The 22,544-nt window shown below is 47.4% G+C and overlaps 1 protein-coding gene across 1 annotated transcript in view; it reads right to left on the bottom strand.

Moving 5' to 3' along the window:
- JPH3 (junctophilin 3) overlaps positions 1-22,056 on the bottom strand; it is a 165,259-nt gene extending 143,203 nt beyond the window's left edge. Inside the window, exon 1 of the mRNA XM_061134236.1 lies at positions 21,507-22,056. Coding sequence (XP_060990219.1) covers positions 21,507-21,564 — 58 coding nt within the window. The 5' untranslated portion in view covers positions 21,565-22,056. The remainder of the gene's footprint in view (positions 1-21,506) is intronic.
- Positions 22,057-22,544: the final 488 nt, after the last annotated feature.

Genomic DNA, 22,544 nt, shown 5'->3' with positions numbered 1-22,544 from the left:
TTTCTTCAGATCCCTTCCAGATTTAAAATAATTAATCCTGACCTCAGAAAACTTTTCCCATAATCCTAACAAAACCCTGTACACGGTGACTTTTAAACAGTCCCAAAGCATCATTGCCCCACCATGGCCCAAGTGCGGGCAGAGGCTGATCTCAATGAGCTGGCCCTGTGGACTCTTAAGAGGCTGCCTCCTGACCTAGTAGAAAAACCACCTCGGCTTGTAACACGACACTTGCTTAATTTCCTTTTTACCTCAAAAAAAGAGAGAAAAGCTGATACCCCAAACTAAAAATCTTTATGCCATCTCTTTGCATTTTGACAAGTTCAGTGTTTACCTAGAACATTTTACTGAAGAGAAAAAAAATAAATGGAGCTCTGAGGAAGCCTCAGTAACAAATTTTGCTGTGCTTGAGTGAGTTCATGCCACGTGACATTCCCTCCTGTTAATTATTCCTCCCGGGCTTATCTTCCCTCATCTCTTCTCTAACTTATTATATTTTAACGGCAGCTAGTAGAACGGCTGGGTGCCTCCTTCCCCATCTGCGTGGAACAGAATGTTCAAGACGTTGGAATCATGGATGCTGCTCGGAACCAGCAGATGTGCCAGGGAGTGAAAGACGGCAGGAAAAAAAAAAAGAGAGAGAGAAAGCAGAACCGAGCAAAGCCAGGCAGGGAACACACTGCAGTGAGGGACGTTCTACCGTGAAGAGCGCCCCCTAAATAGTCATATCCTGTCACATCTCAGAACGCACACTTACCCGCAGAGAACAGATTTTTGCAGGTATATGATTAGGGTATCAGGGCTTCCCTCATAGCTCAGCTCGTAAAGAATCTGCCTGCAATGTGGGAGCCCTGGGTTCGATCCCTGGATTGGGGAGATCCCCTGGAGAAGGGAAAGGCTACCCACTCCAGTATTCTGGCCTGGAGAATTCCATGGACTAAATCCATGGGGTCACAAGGAGTAGGACACCACTGAGCAACTTTCACTTTCACTTTCATGAGGAGGTCATGAAAGGGTGTTGAGCCACCAGAAGAGGTAGGAAGGATCCTCTCCTTGAGCCTTTAGTGGGAGCCCAGCCCTGCCCGCACCTTGATTTCGGACTTGCGGCTTCCAGAACGGCAAGAGAATAAATTTCTATTGTCTTAAGCCCTCCAACCTGTGGTAGTTTGTTACGGCAGCCCCACGGCTTATGGAGGAAAACCGAGAAGTTAAGTGTTAGGGACCAGATGTTTGTGTCCTGCCCAAAATTCCTATGGTGAAGCTCTACGCATAATATGATGGTATTTGGAGGTAGAACCTTTGGGAGGTGATTAGATTAAATGAAGCCTAAAGGGTAGAGCACTCATGAATGGAATTAGGGCCCTTCTAGGGGGCTGGCTGCCACGGCTCTGCTCTGCTCTCTGCCATCTGAGGATACAATCAGAAGTCAGCAGTCCATACCCAAAAGAGGACTGTCACCAGAGTCTGACCTTGCTGCACCCTGATCTCAGATTTCTAGTCTCCAGAGCTATGAGAAATATATGTCTGCTGTTTATAAGCCCCACCCCCTAGTTTGTGGTATTTCGTTACAGCATCCTGAGCTAAGACAGTATGTGAGCTGGTCCCCACCCCTTCCACATAACCCCTATCCACTCCATTCTGTCATCAATTGCAAAACTGATTTTAAGATGTTTTGATGTGGACCATTTTTAAAGTCTTTATTGAACTTGTTATGATATTTTTAATGTTTTTATGTTCTGTTTTATGTTTTATGTTCTGTTTCTTTGGCCATGAGGCATGTAGCATCTTAGCTTCCTGACCAGGGATCAAACCCATGCCTCCTGCATTGGAAAAGGAAGTCTTAGCCACTGGACCACTAGGGAAGTCCCTGCAAAACTGATTTTAAAATCAGTGTTGTGTCAGATGAAGGAAGGACCTGTCCGTTTTCTGCCTTGACAATAGCAGGGTGGTTTATATTTTCTGAGCCCTGGGTATTATTTTAGCCCCAACTGAACAAGCCACTTCCTCTTACCCTCTGACGATTCTGGCATTTACTGAGCTCTTACTATGATCCTGACACTATTCAGGTGGAAAATATGAGAGTGGTCAATCACTATTCTATATATTCTATCCATGCTGCTGCTGCTGCTGCTAAGTCACTTCAGTCGTGTCCAACTCTGTGGGACCTCATAGACAGCAGCCCACCAGGCTCTTCCATCCCTGGGATTCTCCAGGCAAGAACACTGGAGTTATTTGTATTAATAAGTAGAATGTGTATATTCTATTTATTCATATACTATTAATATACTGTCCTTAAAAAAATTATATATTTTGTTGACACCATTAGTTATAAGACACACCCATTATGTTGTATACTACTAAGGATGAAAACTACTGTCAATTAAACATGTCATTACTTGTAAAAACATTCAACATGTGAATCTTAGACTCAGTGAAATGTAGCATCACCACCACTTCTCTTTTATGGGTAAGAAAACTGAGGCTGAGATCACGCAGTGTAGAGCTCACATGAAGGGCAGAGCCCATATGAAACTGTCCGGGAGCTTGCTCCAGGGCCTGTGCTCTTATTCAGGGTACACACGGCCTCTCTCGTTAGGGATACTGCTTCTGAGTGTCTCAGGCCAAGACTACTGTTCATCACCCAATACCCAATCTCCTGTTCTTTATTTAGTAATATGACCCTTGAGTTTCAGAGGGCACATAGTTGCTGGCTAGAAACTACATTTCCCAGCACCCTTTACAGCTAGATGTGGTCATGTGACTAAATTCTGGCAAATGGGATGTAAGCAAAAGAGAGTGGTGAGAGTTCTGGGCCAGTCCTTAAAAGGAGGAAAGGGCATCCTTCATTCCCTCTTATCTTGTTGCCCTGGATGGAATGTAGACATGCTGGCAGGGGCTGGAGCAGCCCTTTTAGGTCTGAAGATGGAGGCTACATATTGGGATTGGCAGAGCAACATGATCTTATATGTATAAGAGAAGCTAGAATTGCCACATGGGCCTGAATTATTTAATCTTGGGCAATTGTGAGAGAAAGTCCTATCTTATTTAAACCACTGTTATTTTGGCCTTTATTATAGTAGCCAAGATGCAATCCTAATTAAAACATACTATTACATTCCAGATACTGCCCCAGGGGCTCAGTCCTTTCCCGCCAAGAGTGCAGGTTCATTAAGTGAGAATGTATATAGAACACCCAGTGCAATACTGAGCACAGAATATTAGTTCCTCACACAGACATGGGTAACTCAGGCATTAGCTGCCTGTGTTATCTTTTTTTTTTTTAAATAAATTTTAAAAACCAATAATAAAATTATTGGTTGTGCTGGGTCTTCCCAGGTGGTACTAGTGGTAAAGAACCTGCCTGCCAATGCAGGAGACATAAGAAACTCCAGTTTGATCTCTGGATCAGGAAGATCCCCTGGAAAAGGACATGGCAACCCACTCTAGTATTTTTACTTGGAGCATTCCATGGACAGAGAGACCTAGAAGGCTACAGTCCATGGAGTTACAAAGAACCAGAAACAACTGAAGTAGCTTAGCATGTATGCACAAGCTGGGTCTTAGTTGTTGCAGCACATGGAATCTGTTAGTTGCAGCATCTGGGATCTAGTTCCCTGACCAGGGATCAAACCCAGGCTCCCTGTATTGGGAGCTCGGAGTCTTAGCCACTGGACCACCAGGGAGGTCCCTCGTGCATATCTTGACATTCTCCTATTTTCTCTGAATCCTATCCATGCATGGTAGGACAAACAGTGTGAAAGTTGTTTTTCTGGGTTCCTTTTCCCAACTCCCCATCATCTATGCCTTAACAAATAAAACACTTTCTTGACTGGTAGAGCAACTCACAGATAAGTTGTGGACCTGCCTTCACATGCTAGAATGACTCACCCTTTAGCTAATAGCCCCATCCCCCTTTTCCTTGCTGGGGTCCTGATCAAGCTGATCATCTCTGTCCCCATTCTTCACCAGGCCAGAACATGACTCATGCTCCAGCCTAACCAGCCAGAATTTTCCATCCCTCTGGCCACAATGATTGGTTAAAGATGAGACTCACCCACAGTGAATCAATCATCTTTACTAAGAAGTGATATGTGGATGTTGGGAGAATGAAGAGCTATCTCCTCAACTACCATTACGTACTTGTTTGCTTGGCTGCACCGGGTATTAACTGTGGCATGGGGGATCTTTGATCTTTGTTGTGGCATGCAGGATCTAGTTCCTTGACCAGGGGTCAAACCCAGGCCTCCTGCATTGGGAGGATGGAGTCTTAGCTACTGGACCATCAGGGAAGTCCCCTGTCAGCATTACATTTTAGGAGAGTATGTGGGATGGGACATATGTAGATGTGGCTAAATTTGAAATATACAGCCTGACATAGAAACCTAGAGCTACCATCACCCTCTGTTAAACAGATGAGATTATCCACAGAGGAAAGCAGAGGAGACATACCACTGAGCCCCTGGATACCGCTGTACCTGAAGATAAGGACAACTATAGATTCTGAACCAATAAATATTATTCTTACTTTAGAGATTTGGGTTGAAAATCTGTCATTTGCAGTGAAGAGAATCCTGAGTAACACAGAAGCTCACTAACTTGCTCAGGTAAGCCAAGATTCCAGCAGTTAGCAGCATGAGGCACTAGCTGGGGCTCTGAAATGACAAGTTCTCCTCTGCTCGTGGCTAACTAGAACCCTGAGGCCAGCATCTCCACTATGATCTGCCACTTTTGAAGGCAAGAATTGGCGGCAGTCAGTTTTTCGTGTGTGTGTGGCTTGATTGTAAGCAGGCGAAACATTCCCTTCTGCCACAAGGACAGTGCAGGGCAGCATTTGGGAAGCGCTACAAAAAATGACCCAGATCAAGGCTAGAGGTGGGGCCAGGAAGGGCGACCCTGTGGCCTGGAACATTCCTGCATGCTGGGTGCCCAAGGGAGAAGCTGGGCCCTGGAATGAACAGCCATCATCCCGAGCATCTCCTGTGTGCCAAACGTCTGTGTCTGCACACCTCACCCCTCAACTTTACAGCAACCTTGCAGGAGACATCTTATCTCCACGCTACCAAGGAGGAACTGAGATGGAGAAGAGCCCTGCAACTCACCCAAGGTCCACACCAGGAAGCTGTGAATGCTGTGTGGTTTTCTGACTGCAGAACCTGAATACTTTCATGCCAAGCTAGTGGGGTGGGGAAGGGAGTTCCAGGTGAAGTGACAATGTATGGAAAGTGAGGAGGGATGGGTGAGATGTCTGGTGTGGCCAGGGCATGGAGGGTGGGATGCGTCATGTGAGTGGATGCCGACAGGGTGGGCTTGCTGGTGGTCAGAGAGGCAAGGCCTGGTGTCCTGCCAAGGCTGTGCTTCTATGGCCTCTGCAAATTGAGGCCTGGCCATTCTGAGCGAGACTTGGGCAGCTGGTTGGTGGCTGTGCACTGGCTCCTGCTCACCAGCCTCCTCCTCTGGGGCTCGTGGAGTAGGCAGAATTGAGTCACACCCTGGCCCTGCCTGGGGCCCAGCCCGCCAGCCAATCCCAAACGTGCCATGCCTGGGGTCAGGGGTCAGGAGTTGGGAGGGGAGGCGGCCCTGGAACAAGCACCCCCTTTCCAGGAAGGACCCTGTGGTTTGGGGTTTCTCTGGACACGTGGGCTGGTCCCACTGCCCACGTCAGAGGCCTGAGTTCAGGGCTGGCTGTGCCTCCAACGGGCCACGTGACTGGGCAAGTCCTCTCCCCTTTGGCTTTCTGTGGCTTTGAGTGTAAAATGCAGCAAGCGGATCCCAGCAGCACCCCGCCTCTGTGCCTAAGTGGCCTCCCACATCCCAGTACTGTGCCTCTCCTCTCTGTCCAGTCATCTGTTGTCCATCTTTCCTTTCTGTTCTGTAAACTAGACCCTGTCCTTCCAGCAACCCCCTCCCGCAACCCCTCTGTTGCTTGCCAGTCCCCAGCCCTGGCTGAAAGTGGCCGGGCTGGGCCTCACACCCTACCCCAGAGCCTGTCCCACATAACCACCAACATTCCAAAGCGGACCGGTGCCCTCCCCTCAAAGAGCCTGCGGTACCAAGTGCTTCTCGTGGTGGCCCAGGGACCACACAGCCCCCAGAGCTGGTAGCGGGATCTGCGGAGGGGGAGGGCCCCGGGGAGGGAGGTGGAAGGGGTGGCCAAGAAGCACCCTTGGAGTATGAGCCGTGCTTTCCAGAAGCGGGGTGTGGCCGCCTGTGTCAGAGCTGGTAGGAAAGGCAAGGCAGGATGTGATTACTGTCGGCAGTGGGTGTGACAGCCACCAGCCCCAGCCCATTGTTAGCGAGGGCATGGGCAGCGCCCCCTGCCCACCCCTGCACCCTGTCAATCCCCTCTCCTCCCGTCGTGTGCACAAGTCAGCAGAGCCAGGCACTTAAGAATAGCATCCTCCCCAAGATGCAGGCATGAGACGGAACTCCAGGAAAGGAGACAGCGTCTGTGCTCTTGCCTGGAGCACGTGGCTCCCGTCTGTGCCTGGTGCTGGCGGCCGCTCTCCGCGCCTTCTGTTCCACGGGAGGGGAAAGCCCGAGCAGTAAGCTCCCAGCCTGAAGCCGGTGCCTCGACTCACTGGGAGTGGTGTGTGCATGCTGGGCACCACGTATGCACATCTGGGGCTCCGCTGCATGCTGCCCTGAAGAACTGTGCCCCCTTCCTCACCAGCAGGCAGCCCTGGCATGAGGCTGGACGGAGAGGGGAAGAAGGGAGTCGGCACTGATCTCCCACCCTCCTCTCTTCAAGGTCACCACAGGCTGGCTGTGACCTTGACCACTACCCGCACCTCCGTCTCGCTGGGTCAGTGACCCACCAGATTGTACTTCCTGCCATATGCTTTCTTTGGCAGCACTGTTGATTATAGTAAAGAAAGAGAAAAAAAAAAAAAACAAAAAACACAAGGAAGGAGTTGAAATGTCCAAAAGTAGAAGTCAGTTACACTAATTATGGCAAAGGCACTCAAGAATATGATGTGGTTTCTAAGAAGTTCTTTTTCGAAAGCTCCATTGTTACCATATCTTACATGCAACATACCATTTCATAGCCCCCTTTTCAGGGGAGAAAGAGAAAGAGAAGAAAATAGCTGGCATGTTTCTTTTGACATTGATTCTAAAGCACATCTTTATCTCAGAAATATCAAAATGTGGGAAAATATGCAATATGGTAAAAATGTAATGATTTGGAGAAGATGCTCTCCATATATTTTTAAGTTTAAAAAAAGTGGGTTAAAAAAGATCATGCTTGGAATTAAGGACAGTTAGCATGTATATATGCATGTAAGCTGTACTCATTCACCAGGGAGCAGAATCTGTGAAAAACATGCATAGAGAATAGACTGGTATGGAGTGAAGTAAGTCAGAAAGAGAGAAGCATATATCACATACTAGTGCATATCTGTGGAATCTGGAAAGATGTTACTGATGAAGCTATGTGCAGGGGAGCAATGGAGACAGACATAGAGAACAGACTTAAGGACACAGTGCGGGAAGGAGCGGGGGATAAACAGAGTAGCACAGACACATATACAGCGTTATACGTAAAACAGACAGCCAGTGGGACCTGCTCTATGACTCTGGGAACTCAAACCGGGGCTCTGTGACAACCTAGAGGGGTGGGAAGGGGTGGGAGGTGGGAGGGAGGTTCAAGAGGGAGGGGACCTACCTATACCTTTGGCTGATTCATGTTGATGTATGGTAGAAACCAACACAATATTGTAAAGCAATTATCCTTCAAATAAAAACAATTTTTTAAAAAAGAAAACAGACTGGTATGGCAGAAATCAACCTAACATTGTAAAACAATTAATCTCCAATTTAAAATTTTTTGATAATTAAAAAGAAAATAGACTGAAAATCAACTATATTTCAATAAATTTTTTTTTTAAAAAGAAGAGAGACTGAACAGCAACCTAACCACAGGCCAGCAGTGTGTACCTCCAGAGCCTGGGGTCACCAGGGCTTTTGCTTTTCTTCTTCGAAATTTTTGTGTTTTGCCACTTTTCGATTTTATATTCAGACAACTGAAAAAACACCAGCTACTCCTTGTGATCACCTTTCCATGTGCCCTCACTTACCTATGCTGAATGCTTTATTATAATAACCTCATTCGGGTCTCAGCACCACCCATTGTGGTGAGAGTACTTGCTACTGCCATTTTGCAGATTAGAAAACCGAGGCTCAGGCAGACTGAGTAATTTTCCCAAGGGCACACAGATCTTAAGTGGTAGAGCCAGGATTCAAACCCTGGTCAATGTGATTCCAGAACGGAGGCCCTTACCCATTATGTGATCGGCTTGAACCTCGCCAAGAGCCCTGCTTCTTCACACAAGATGGCAGCTGGGAACAGGAAGGATGCAGAGATGTGGACCACAGAGGTGGTCCCCACATTGCCTGGAAGCTGAATGCTGGAGTTGAGGACCAGTCTCTTTGGTCTGAGCCATCAGTGTGCCCTGTGACATGAAACCACCAGGACTTGGCTGACAGCCTCTCTCGGAGGTGTTGTTGGCTGAGGCAGAACAAAGGACACGGATATTCCCACAGTGCCATGCTGAGACGCTCCAGCAAGGCCCCCTGCCCCCTCCTGTGGTTTCTCCTTGTTCTGCTGAAAGGAGCTCTTCAGCTTCCTCCAGAGATAAACATTCCTAACACCACTTTTTCTCAGCTAGGCGGCCATGGGAGCAGCTGGGAGACCTCCAAGCGCGGAGGAGTGTGTGTGTTTTCTGGAACTCTGCTGACAATCTTTTCTCCGGAACTCACTCCAAACAAACAAAAAGGCCACTGAGGAGCCTGGCAGCTGAGAACCCGGGGAGGCCCTGGGGAGAAGAGTGGGGTCAGCAAAGGCTAGTGTTATTGCTACCGGGCATCACTGCTCTGCGTGTCCATGGTAACAACTCTGGGGGTGGGCGTGGGTGGTGGTGGTGGGCAGGACTGTCCCCTCATCCAGATGAGGAAAGCAGAGGCTCAGAGATGAGACAGTCCCATGGCCAGAACTTAGCCTGAGCTCAGAATATGCTTTCCCAACTCTTGTCAGCCTTCCTTGGGAAGGCTGGGAATATGGTGAAAGTCATGGACCCTCTGCTTAAAAAAAAAAAAAGGTATTTACAAGACAATGTCCTGTATAATTCAGGGGGATCATTCTCCTCAAGAGCCTTCTATCAGAATCCAAACCAACAGTCCATACCAATGCACCCCCACACTCCATCTCCAAGCCAGGCCTGGGGCTCTGGGTAAAGGGGGGTGGGACAGTGGTTTCCACTTCCTGCCCCAGCCTTGAAGGGCGGAAGGATCAGAACTGTGTTTCCCCTGTAAAGTCCTGTGTGATTAGGACTGGCACCCCATGTATGGTCTGGGAGCCACAGCTGTGCCCCTATTTCTGGCTATGAGAGCTCTCCTCTCCCCAACACCCAACCCTCCCTCTGCTGAGAAGTGGGGGCCACACGGAGGTGGAAGGGCCCCTCTGCCTGGTTCCAGCAAGTCAGAAAACAAACCAACAGGCAAACACTCTCCGAACACCTTCTCTATACAACAGGCGCTCCCCACCCATGAAACTCGTGGAGTTCTCAATTACACAGTACAGGAAGCTAAAATGTTTCCTACAGTCACTGATTTGGGGTTTTGATTTTTGTTTTTGTTTTGACAGCTAGTAAACGTGAATTCTTTAGCGCAAAAACTTTTCAGCACAATATATGTGCATTTTAAAATTTATGAATTAAACACATGCACCTTTGTTCTCATCTTTTATGCAAAGTCATAAGAGCCACATTAACAGGGAAAATTGGGGGGGGGGCAGTTATGCTGTGAGGCTTGTGAGATTGACCAGGGATGGAACACGGGTGAGCCCTAATCACTGGACTGCCAGGGAATTCCCCCAACGTGGAAATTTTAAAGTGCTGAGTAAAAGATGAAATGATGTTTTTTAATGTTTTGCTATTCTGTCAGCTTCCATCATCAGTAATACGATACCTCAAGGCAGAAAGATGCCTTTAGGTGAGGATTTTTGCTAATGGTCCTGGGTTTTGGAATGTGTGTTTCCAATACACTTCCTGACTTGGATTCTGGCACTGTCTTTGAGGTCTGACTGGATGACCATCTCTGTTTCCTACGCGGATGGATCTGAAGAGGACTTGGGCAGAAACCAGACAGTTGCCTCTGCTGCTTTCTTGCTCTTACTCGTGTTCCAGTTGTGTAGCATTTGCTTCGATCCTCAGGTTCTGTGCAAGCACCTCTCTAACGCACGTGTTTAACTTAGTCAGGACTAGATGAGGTGGTATATAGCCTGCAAATCCACTTTGCTAAGCCAACATGTCACAGCTCTGTGTTGTAACAGGTTAAGAGCTAGCAAACCAGTTGACAACTGGACTTTGTGGGGGAATCTTTTCTCTGCCTGAAGGATGCACATTTGCTGCTCTTTACTATCACAGGTTCCCTCCCTGCCTCTCTGCACTTCCAAATCTGTTGAACCAATGCCCTGTATTGAATTCTCCTGCCCAAATAGCTGGTGTGGTCTATTTTCCTGTCTGGACTCTCGTGGGAAAAGAAGGCAGGCGTCAGCCCAGCATTTGTAAATCCAGCTCTCTCTCTGGGTCATCAGAAATAACCTAGGACCCCTTCCTGGTCCTCAGCAGGTGGTGTCACCCCAGGAGTGTGGTTGCTGCCTGGAGCATTAAGCACAGCACACTTCTAATGCCTGCGAGGTCCCCTCTACCACAGGCTTGCTGTACACGCGCTGTAGCAGGTGAACAAAGGCCCCAAAGACACCCACGTCCTAATTCCGTGGATATGTGACCTTACCGGGCAAAGGGACTTCACCAATGGGATTGAGATAAAGATCTTGAGACAAAGATTACCGTGGATTATCTGGGGCCCAATATCCTCACAGAGTCCTTATAAGAGGGAGGGAAGGAGGCAGAAGGCTCTGAGTCAGAAGAACAGGATGGGAAGATGCAAGCAGAAACTGAAATTCGCAAATGGAGGAGGGGGACTGCGAGCCCAGGTATGCGGCGCCTCTAGAAGCTGGAAAAGGCAAGAAACATTCTCCCCTGGAGCCTCCAGAAAGAGCAACCCTGCTGACGCTGATTTTTAAACTTGTGAGACTAATTTCAGACTTCCGGTCTCCAGAACTGAGAGATAATAAATACGTGTTAAGCTACTGAGCAGCCAGAGGGAGCTAACACACTCACCCAGGAGGAGACATAAATCCAAGAGTGTTTCTTTCCCAGCTCCCTGGACCAAGCAAGGAAGCTCACAAGATTTTGAAGCCGGCCCTCACAGGAAAATTTAAATTCTCCTTTCAGAGCATGCCAAGATGTCAGATGACTACTGAATCAAATCGCTCCATCCAAATCCACCTCGGCCATGCTCCATGAGTGGTAAGAAACTGGCCCGTAACTTGTAAAAAGTTCCACGGAGGAGCCTTGACTTGGTCCCAACTTTATTGGCCCAAGTCCAGTGAGGATAACATGGCCGCTGCTCCTGGGTGCCAGCCACTCGTCAGGTTCCCGTATCCATGGTCCCTGAGCCATAGAGCAGCCTGGCCAAAGCGGCACATAGATAAGAAAACTGGGGTGCAGAGGGAATAAGTTGCATGTCCAAGACCAAAGTGGGAAAGACAGAAGCCGGGCTTCCAAAGCCCTGGGCTTTCCCAGCTGTGCCCTCTGACGTTGTTAACTGTTCATGAACCCAGGCGACACGAAGAAGGTTTCAGCCCGATCATCTCAGGATAAAGGCAAGGCACACCCTGTTTCCACGCTAGTGATGTGCAGTGCTGTGTGAGTGTCGAGTGAGCAACCAGCTCGAGGAGACTGTTGCTGAGACAGCTACTTCTCCCTCATCTGTGGCGGTGGAGCAGTGATAGGTGAGACAGCAAGTCTGGGGAAGTTCCAGCCTCATTACAGTCAGCCCCTGGAACCTCCTCCCTCATCAGTTTCCCAGGGATGCTATTGAGCGACCCAGGCAGACCCAACACCTTCCAGTCCTGGTGTGGTGCTAAGAACTAGCTAAGGGGTGGACAAGAAGGAAGAAAGCACTACAGGCTGTGGAGTACATTTCCTGCAGAGGAGGAGGTAATTACCCTGGCAGACTTGACCCTCACACAATGTTGGAATGAGCTATGTGGTTATCTGAAGCTAGATTGTATCTGCCCAGCTATAAAATTAATGATTATGGAGTACCTACACTCTCAAAAGCTGCCTCTAATGGAGTACAATGGCCACTGTGATTATGACGGTAAAAGGGCAATATCAGCTCTGTAACAATATAAGCCCTTCCCTCTCCTTCTCCCTTGCCACCTCATATAAAGCAGCAGGGTGCTCCAGTGGAGAGAGATTTTGGGTCTGACAGATCTTTGTTAGAAACCTGGCATAAAGCATATCAGATGTGACCTCCTGCAAGTTATATGACCTCTGTGAGCCTCAGTGTCCTCGTTTGTAAACAGAATCCTGATATTACTCTGGGTTCCACACTCTGTTCCACAACCATGGGCTTCAGGAGAGGCTGGCTCCTGCCCCAGAAGGTGCATCCTTATTGGTCAACGATGACTCTATGACTCTAATGATGACTCTATTCTTCTTGTCTGAAGTTAGTCTAAGCATGGGCATGTGCTACAACCTGAACTAAGGGGCTTCAGTCAAAGTTTTTTGTTTTTGTTTGTTTTGTTTATCTTTGCCCTTAAAATTGTTATACATAGAAAGATAATCTTCCTTCTTCTTCTGCATGCTAGATGTGATTCCTGGAACAGTTGCAGCCACTTGTGAGCATGAGGAGAGCCAGACTAAGGTCAGGGCTGACATTCTGAGGAGGGCAGAATGTACAGACAGAAGAAGACTGAGTCCTCAACGGTACACTTGACCCAATACATTCACCAACTCTAAAGCTTTCACACCTCAAGACTTTCTGACAGTGAATTTCTTTTTTTATTTAAGCCCTTTTGAGTTGGATTTTCTGGTATAAGTAGTCAAGAGCATTCTATCTATTGCAGAGTCATGCTGAGGATTAAATATATACGGTGCCCACTATAATGCTTGGAAGCTTGTGTTGCCTTGTGATGTGATGATATAAGGAGCAAGTGTGACAAACCTTCATTATTCCAAGGGCTGTATTCATTCATGTGTGTACATTATGCTCCCCAGCCAGAGACATAACCTTCCTGACAGACAGTGCCTTGGAGTCTGTGCTCTGCTCCAATGTCTGCTTCATAAATGCCCTGCTACTAACCCAGGGGTAAACAGTGAGGGTTGCCTAATCTATCAGGTCATGATAGCCCCAATAATGCTGAGTAAGACATCGTCATAAATAGCAATTAATGTTGATTAAAGGTTACAAACGTTCAGTTACAAGATAAATAAGTTCTGGGGATCTAATGTACAGTGTGGTGGCTAGAGTTAATACCATACTGTGCCCCTGAAATTTGCTAAGAGAGTAGATTGTAAGTGTTCTCACCACAGACAAAAAAAGGTAACTATAATACACTGATGAAACAAATTGAAGATAATATAAACAAATGGAAAAATATACAATACTCATGGATAGGAAGAATTAGTACTGTTAAAAGTGACCATACTCCCCAAAGCAATCTACAGATTCAATGCAATCTCTATCAAGTTACCAATGGCATTTTTCACAGAACTAGGACAAAAAATTCTGAAACTTGTATGTAAACACATAAGACCCCAATAGGTAAAACAATCTTGAGAAAAAAGAACAAAGCTGGAGGTGTCACACTCCCTGACTTTAGACTACACAAAGCTACAGTAACCAGAACAGTATGAGATTGGCACAAAACCAGATGCAGAGATTAATGGAACAGAGGGCTCAGAAATAAACCCACACACTTAGGGTCAATTAATCTATGACAAAGGAGGCAAGAATATACAATGGGGAAAAGACAACCTCTTCAGTAAATGGTGTTGAGAAAACTGGATGGCCACAAAATAATCAAACTGGACTATTTTCCCAAACTTCATACAAAAATAAACAAAGTAGATTAAAGACTTCAAAGTAAGACCTGAAACCATAGAACTCCTAGAATAAAATATAGGCAATACACTCCTTGACAGAGGTCTTAGCAGTATTTTGGGAGGATCTGTCTCTTTAAGCAAGGGAAAAAATAAACAGATGATACTATATCAAACTAAAAAGCTTTTGTAAATCAAAGGAAACTATCAACAAAATGAAAAGGCAGTCTACTGAATGGGAAAAGATATTTGCAAATAAGATATCTGATAAGGGGTTAATATCCAAAATATACAAAGCACTCATACAACTCAATATAAAAAAATAATCCAATTGAAAAATGAGTAGAGGATCTGAATAGACATTTTTCCAGAGAGACATACAGATGGCCAATACATACATGAAAAGATGGTCCAGATCATGAGTCGTCAGAGAAATGCAAATCTAAACCACAATGAGGTATCACTTCACACCCGTCAGAATGGCGATATCAAAAAGACAACAAATAACATGTATTGGAAAGGATGTGGAAAAAAGGAACCCTCATACACTGTCGGTGGGAACGTAAATTGATGCAGCCACTACGAAAACAACATGGAGCTTCCTTTAAAAATGAAAAAATAGAATTACCATATGATCCAGCAATCCTACTTCTGGGTATTTTTCCGAAGAACACAAAAACACAGATTTGAAAATATACATGCACCCTTATGTTCATACAGCCATGATACTGAAGCAGCCTAACTGTTCATGGATGGATAAATGGACAAATAAAATGTGATATACATAGTCGAGGACTATTACTCAGCCATAATAAAGAATGAAATCTTGCCACTTGTCACAATACTGATGGACCTGGAGGGCAGTATGCTAAGTGAAATAAGTCAGGCTATCAAAGACAAATATCATATGATTTCACTTATATGTAGAATCTAAAAACTAAAACAAATGAACAAGCATAACAAAACAGAAACAGACTCATAGATAGTTGCCAGAGGGAATGGGGGTGGGAGGAATGAGTGAAATAGCTGAAAGGGATTGAGGGGAGGGGCAAACTTCCAGTTACAAAATAAATACATCATGGGGATGAAATGTAGAGCATGGGGAATATAGCCAATAATATTGTAGTAACTTTGTATGGTGGCTGATGATAACTAGACTTATCCTGGGGGGCCATTTTGTTACATATAAAAGTATCAAATCACCATATTGTGCACCTGGAACCAACATAGTATTGTAGGTCAATTATACTTCAACTAATAAAAAACGTAGGTAACCTATGTGAATTGATGGAAATGTTAATTAGCTTGATTGTGGTAATCACAATTAAGTGTATAAAATCATCAGGTTGTATACCTTAAATATATTCAATTTTATTTCGCAATTATACCTCAATAAAGGTAGGGAAAACTGACACATGCTATAGCATGGATGAACCTTGTAAATATCACGCTAAGTTATAGCAGTCAGTGGCAAAGGCTACATTTTGTACAACTGTGTCTCTATGAAACATCCAGAAGAGGCAAATCCAAAGAGATGGAAAACAGATCAGTGGTTGCCAGGGCTGAGGTTGTTCTGGATAACTGAGGAGTGACCGTAACAGGTACAAGGTTTCTTTTGAGGTAATTAAAACTTCTAAACTTGTAGTGATGGTTGGTGCATGTTATACTCTTTTAATTCACTAAAAATATTGAATTGTATCTACTTCTGCTTTATTGACTATGCCAAAGCCTTTGACTGTGTGGATCACAATAAACTGGAAAATTCTTTAAAAGATGGGAATACCAGACCACCTGACCTGCCTTCTGAGAAATCTGTATGCAGGTCAAGAAGCAACAGTTAGAACTGGACATGGAATGAACAGGTTCCAAATTGAGAAAGGAGTACGTCAAGGCTGTATATTGTCACCCTGCTTATTTAACTTATATGCAGAGTACATCATGAGAAATGTTGGACTGGATGAAGCTCAAGCTGGAACCAAGATTGCCTGGAGAAATATCAATAACCTCAGATATGTAGATGACACCACACTTATGGCAGAAAGTGAAGAACAACTAAAGAGCCTCTTGATGAAAGCGACAGAGGAGAGTGAAAAAGTTGGCTTAAAACTCAACATTCAGAAAACTAAGATCATGGCATCTGGTCCCATCACTTCATGGCAAATAGATGGGGAAACAATGGAAACAGTGACAGAATTTATTTAGGGGGCTTCAAAATCACTGCAGGTGGTGACCGCAGCCATGAAATTAAAAGACGCTTGCTCCTTGAAAGAAAAGCTATAACCAACCTAGGTAGCATATTAAAAAGCAGAAACATTACTTTACCAACAAAGGTCCATCTAGTCAAGCTATGGTTTTTTCCAGAGGTCATGTATGCATGTAAGAGTTGGACTATAAAGAAAGCTGAGTGCCAAAGAATTGATGCTTTTGAACTGTGGTGTTGGAGAAGACTCTTGAGAGTCCCTTGGACTGTAAGGAGATCCAACCAGTCCATCCTAAAGGAGGTCAGTCCTGAATATTCATTGGAAGGACTGATGCTGAAGCTGAAGCTCCAATACTTTGGCCACCTGATGCGAACAACTGACACATCTGAAAAGACCCTGATGCTGGGAAAGATTGAAGGCAGGAGGAGAAGGGGACAGCAGAGGATGAGATGGTTTGATGACATCACCGACTCAATGGACATGAGTGTGAGTAACCTCTGGGAGTTGGTGATGGACAGGGAGGCCTGGCGGGCTGCAGTCCATGGGGTCACAAAGAGTCAGACACGACTGAGCGACTGAACTGAACACTGCTGGCTTCTTCCCTTCCTCGCTTTTTCCTGCATTTGGTGCAGGAGGTGATGTCTGGAGTTGTGGCAGCCATATTGATATCATTCAGTTCAGTTCAGTTCAATCACTCAGTCATGTCCGACTCTTTGCGACCCCATGAATTGCAGCATGCCAGGCCTCCCTGTCCATCACCAACTCCAGGAGTTTACTCAAACTCATGTCCATTGAGTCAGTGATGCCATCCAGCCATCTCATCCTCTGTCCTCCCCTTCTTTTCCTGCCCCCAATCCCTCCCAGCATCAGGGTCTTTTCCATTGAGTCAACTCTTCACATAAGATGGCCAAAGTACTGCAGTTTCAGCATTCAGCATCAGTCCTTCCAATGAACACCCAGGACTGATCTCCTTTAGGATGGACTGGCTGGATCTCCTTGCAGTCCAAGGGACTCTCAAGAGTCTTCTCGAACACCACAGTTCAAAAGCATCAATTTTTCGGCGCTCAGCTCTCTTCACAGTCCAACTCTCACATCCATACATGACCACTGGAAAAATCATAGCCCTGACCATTAGGAAGGACCAAATCACAAATCATACAAATGCTGTCCCTGACATCAATGAGCATCATTGCTGAGGCAGCACCACCAACTACCCATCTCTGGATTTCTTGTCATGTGAAAAAAATAAACCCTAAATGTTCAACATCACCATTCTTTGCAACCAAAGGTATTTCTCATTAAAGCCCAGCATCAGTTAGAAGGGTCTAGGATGCCTGTTAAGTGGGCCTTCACATTCAATGAGAAAGTCACAGGCAGCATTTCAATCCAAATTTCATCAATTATTCAGTCAACAAACATGTATTGATTACCTTACATGTACTAGACACCACAAGCAAGCGGAGCTGCCTTTGGGAGCTGCTAATCAGCAGGTTACATGGGTAAATTCATACCTGATGTCAGAACCACAAATGAACAGTGACTGGCACATATTATTGCAAACTGTTATCACATAGGTAATACAGAGAAATTTGGTCAAATGTAATTGATTAAAAACCTGAAGAGGCTGTAAATGACATCAACTATTTTCTGCACCAGCAATCACTTCCCTACTTGAGTGATGAGTGAGTTGGCTAGGTGATCCCTGGTGGCCCTTAACCTGTTTTCCTCATCTACTAGTTAAGAACTTAACCTGCCTAATGGCTAAATGCTCTTCCACCTCAAGTCTTTCCTATCCTTGGATTGAGGCTATGCTATAAAGAAATATCAACAATATTTTGGAAAACATTCCACTTTTCAAGCACTTGGGTAGAACCATAATTATACATAACAAATCATAATTGGTAGACAAATATCCTGCTAATTGGAGAAATTAGCCCAGTACCATGATCTTTACAGAAGAAAAAGTTTCTGCTTGGGAGAAGCGTCACAAAAACTTATTTGGGAATTCAGAATGACCAGCTCAAAATATTTAATAAGTGCCCATAAGGCATCTGTCTAGAGCTGGAAACCCAAGGTGGAAGAAAAGTACCAGACCTGGCCCCTGCTCTTGGGGAACTGGAATTCCATTAAGCCACCGGCACATGTTTTGACAGTATTAACCTCCATCTGGGACATGCCAGCATGGCCTTGCCATAAACTATCCAGGTATGGTTCTGATGGTTCCATCTAGAAGTTCTTGAGGAATATTATCCCTATAGGAGAGAAAATAAGCCCATCACCAAGAATCACCCGTGTGACCTATGGACCAGTGGTTGCAAATGTGAGCCACATGATTCCCTCTTCACAAAACCTTAAGCTGAAGCCAAACACATATTAATATATAAGCATATATCCTACATATATATCATTAAAATGCAGGGCAAAGGCCTCTGCTTGGTGAGGAAATTCTCAGTGATTAGGGTCACAGAGTGGGTAGGAAGTGGGGTCTGTCCTTCCTGGCTGTCTATGTGGGCAAGTGGCCACCTTGAGCCTCAGTCTCTTCTTCTGTCCAAAGAGGGCTGACTAAGATGATGATTCAGAGCACCCAGCTTCTTGCAGGTCTCCATAGGGGCTAGCTCCTTGATACCAGGCTCACCTGAGCTCCAGTGACCCTCCTTGCCCACAGAGCCATCATCCTGACCCGGGCTTGGTTTTCAGCCTTTCTGGAGGGCACAGGGCAGTAGCATTTGGGGTCAGGAAGCATTTTTTCTTGTGTGAGCTCTGCCAGCATCTGCTCTCCTTCCCCGAGGCCTGATCGCCTCCTTGCCAGGTGGGGATAACGATCTATTGATGTCAAAGCATGTCATAGGGTTAAATGAGGCATGAAAGTGCCTTGTCCCCTGGCATTTCTGCCCTTCCTGCTCTTGGTGCCAAAGCCTCAGCTCGGTCGGGCTTGGCGGGAGGCACGGGGAGCTACCAGTCTCGAGGCCTTGCTCTGTCACTCGCTGTCTGTCCTCCAACAAGTGATGTCCTGCACCGTGTCCCATGCACCGAGTCAGCTCCCACGGTGGCAACAACCATGATGATGATATAGGGCCGTTCTTGTTCTCTGACACGGGACTGGCTTGAGCCAAAGTTAGGGTGGTGAGCTCTGAGGCTCGGGAACCGATGGGGTGTCAACTGCTGGTTCGAGAGACCAGGTGAGATGGGCCAGTTTCCGTGCCCTGACCCCGAGTGCACCACATTTCCAGTGCTTAGGATTTTGTGGAGCCCTGCATACATCAGGCGGAGAAGGAAATGGCAACCCACTCCAGTGTTCTTGCCTGGAGAATCCCAGGGACGGCGGAGCCTGGTGGGCTGCCGTCTATGGGGTCGCACAGAGTCGGACACGACTGAAGCGACTTAGCAGCAGCAGCAGCAGCGTACATCAGGACCCGGGGCTGGAGACGCTCCTGGAAATGGTGGCAGCACTATTTCTCCAGCATCTGCTAAGAGCCGGCAGTATCTCATCTGACTCTCCTGCCATCTTTCCAAGTAGGTATCTTTATCTCCATTTCTAGGGGAGTGAGGCACTGGGAGGAGGGGCGAACTGCAAGCTGGAGATGAGGGAGCCGGGGTAGGAGTCGGCTTGATCTGATTCACAGAGCACTGGCCCTTAACCTCTCTGGTCACCTGGAGGGAAGACGGGCTTGGAAAGGCTCATGTGGGCAGAGCATGGTACCCAGGAAGGTGTCAGTGGCAGGGAGCAGAAAGCCCAAGTGAGCTGAACAAAGTGGTTTTATTTTTCTCATGGAACAAGCTGAGTTGAGCTGGGTGAGGTCAGGTACAAGGTAAAAAGATGGCAGCCTGGTTCCCCGATGCCATGGCCCCCAACACTGTGGCCATGTTGTACTCAAGCAAGCTCGGATGGGGAGAGGAAAGAGGGGTGCCTGACACACTTGTCCTTTGATTTGAGAAGCAGAAGTGTTTTAGAAACTTCTTGGCAGACTTACTTGGGTCTCACTGGCCAGAACGGGACCACACAGTGACTCCTGGATGTGAGGGAAGATGGGCACATAAAATGTGTTTTCCTGCCTCTGTAGCCTGAGATGATGAGAGAGAACAGGTGGGGAGGGCCTGTGAACTACTGTGAATGGGCAGTTCCTGGGCAGCACTGCACGTTCACCAAGCGGCCATCCCTGCCTGGGTCTTGGAGGCTGGATCAGCGTTCTGGGGCCACCATAACCAAGAACCACAAATCACAGGGGCTTCAAACAACAGAAATGGCTTCTCTCACAGTATGGAGTACTTGAGTCTGAAGTCCAGGTGTGGGCATGGCTGTGCTACCTCTTGGGAGGCTCTGGGGAGGGTCCCTCTGCCTTTTTCAGAGCCGGGGGTGGGGTGGCCAAGTGTCCTTGGATTGTGGCCACATCACCCCAATCTTGGCCTCCATCTTCACCTGGCCCCTCCCCTTTATGCTTCTCTTTGTATACGGACACAAGTCCTACTGGATTAGGATCCACCCTAACGACCTTGCCTCAACCTGATTACATCCACAAAGGCCCTGTTTCCAAAAAAGGCCAGGCTCCCAGGTGATGCGGGTCAGGACTTCAACACATCTTCTGGGGGTGGCGGGGGCGGCAGGGGCGGGGGGCAGGGCGCAATTCAGCCCAGAACAGAGACCCTGTCGGCCGAGGGGAGGTAGGGGCCACGCCTAGGCCATCTTCCTCCAAGATCAGACCCTGACCCCTGCTCCCACGGTCTTCGGTCTTTCTTGCCTGAACGGGGCTTCTCATCCCTCCGCCTGCCTCACACCCCCTGCTTAAGAAGCCCTCTGGTGTTTCTCTGACTGCTCCTCCCTCTGCGGGAAGGTGTTCTCCAACACGTGAGTCCTGAAACCTGTTTTCAAAGCCCTGACTGCCTCTCCTCCTACCCACACAGGGCACTGTGGCCCAAGGATGCTCGGGGCTCTGGTGGTCTTCCCGGGCAGAGGCTCAGCGCCTTCCTGTCCCGGGTGCCGCTGCTGCACAGCCAAGGTTGCAGGTCCCCACTCTGGTCTCACTTCCATGACGGGACAAGGACACCTGTCCTGGGTCACAACACTGAGACCATGGAGGGGGTGGTGAATAAGCCTTCCGCCTTTGAGTCATCGTCCCAACCGCCAAGGTTTACTGAGCACCTGGTGGATACCATGTGCCCGGCGTCCACCTCCACTCTGCAAGGAGGAGGGTATCAAGACGCAGGTACCCAGAGTTGCTTGTTCTCGTTTTTGTTTTTTTCACTTCCAGGGGATGCAATTTTCTGGGACCTTACTCTAAAGGAGGAATTGATTATGTGAAGATTCCTTGGTTCTAGGACGCTATAAAACACCCAGGTAGAAGGTGGTTAGACTCACCTGGTTGCCGGGTCTTCAGTGAACTGGTTAACCACAGAGTGGCACAGGTCCTCTCCATCAGCCTCTGGAGCCGGTGGCCCCCACAGCCAGCTCATTGTGGTGTCTTTACGTCATGGGCAGGGACCAGGAGCTCTGGTAGATGGCGTGGGTGAACACAGGACGGAAATGTTCCGGCGGAAGAGACGGAGTCGCCCGACCCCTCCCTCAGCAGCCTCCCCGACCTCATCCAGAGCAGAGGCCGGTTCCTGTCTCCTGCTGCACATCAAGTCACCACACACTTAGCAGCTTAAAATAACACCCACTCATCACCTGACAGTTCCGTGGGCCGGAAAGCTGCATCCAGGCTTGACTGGGTTCTCTGTGCAGGTCTTACAGGCAAAAAGCCAGGTGTCCCCCAGCTGGGCTCTCATCTGCGGGAGAATCTGTCTCCCAGAGGCTGTAGGTCTGATGTTCCATGTCTTTCTGGCCGTGGGCTGGGCCACACTCAGTCCGGGAGGCCACCCACATTCTTTCCCAAGTGCTGCATCTGCCTGCAGAGCAGAAACGGCGTGTCGTGTCCCTCTGACCCTTCTAACACCTCTGAGGGCCCCTACCTACTCCTAGCCAGGGAAAACACCCTGCTTTTACAAGTTTCACCTGAATGGGTCAGGTCCATCCAGATAATCTTCGTGTCTTAAGATCACCAGACCTAGGACTTTAATCTGCAGAATTGCCTCACAGCAGCACCTGGGCTAGTGTTTGGCTAACCAGGGGCTGGGGACTCCGGGGCAGGGCCTGGGGGCATCCTCAGAGAGCTCTTCCCCGGACCTCCAGGCGGGGCAAGCACCACCCCTCTCCTTCTCTGGTACGAAAGGGGACGTCCTTTGGCACAGAGAGGTTTGTATGAATTCACCCCTTACACTGAAGGAAGAAGCATAACAGAGACCTGGCCTCCAGGGGGAAACCCAAATATTTATCTAGAACAAGCCTGTCTGCTGTGAGGCTGCAGGGCAGGCCAGCTCTTCGTTCAGACTCAGGAGAGTTGGTCTCTCTCTAGTT

The sequence above is a fragment of the Dama dama genome, chromosome 4, assembly GCF_033118175.1.
Source record: "Dama dama isolate Ldn47 chromosome 4, ASM3311817v1, whole genome shotgun sequence".
Taxonomy (NCBI): domain Eukaryota; kingdom Metazoa; phylum Chordata; class Mammalia; order Artiodactyla; family Cervidae; genus Dama; species Dama dama.
The sequence above is the reverse complement of the archived record's forward strand: the minus strand, read 5'-3'. Positions and strand labels throughout refer to the sequence as shown.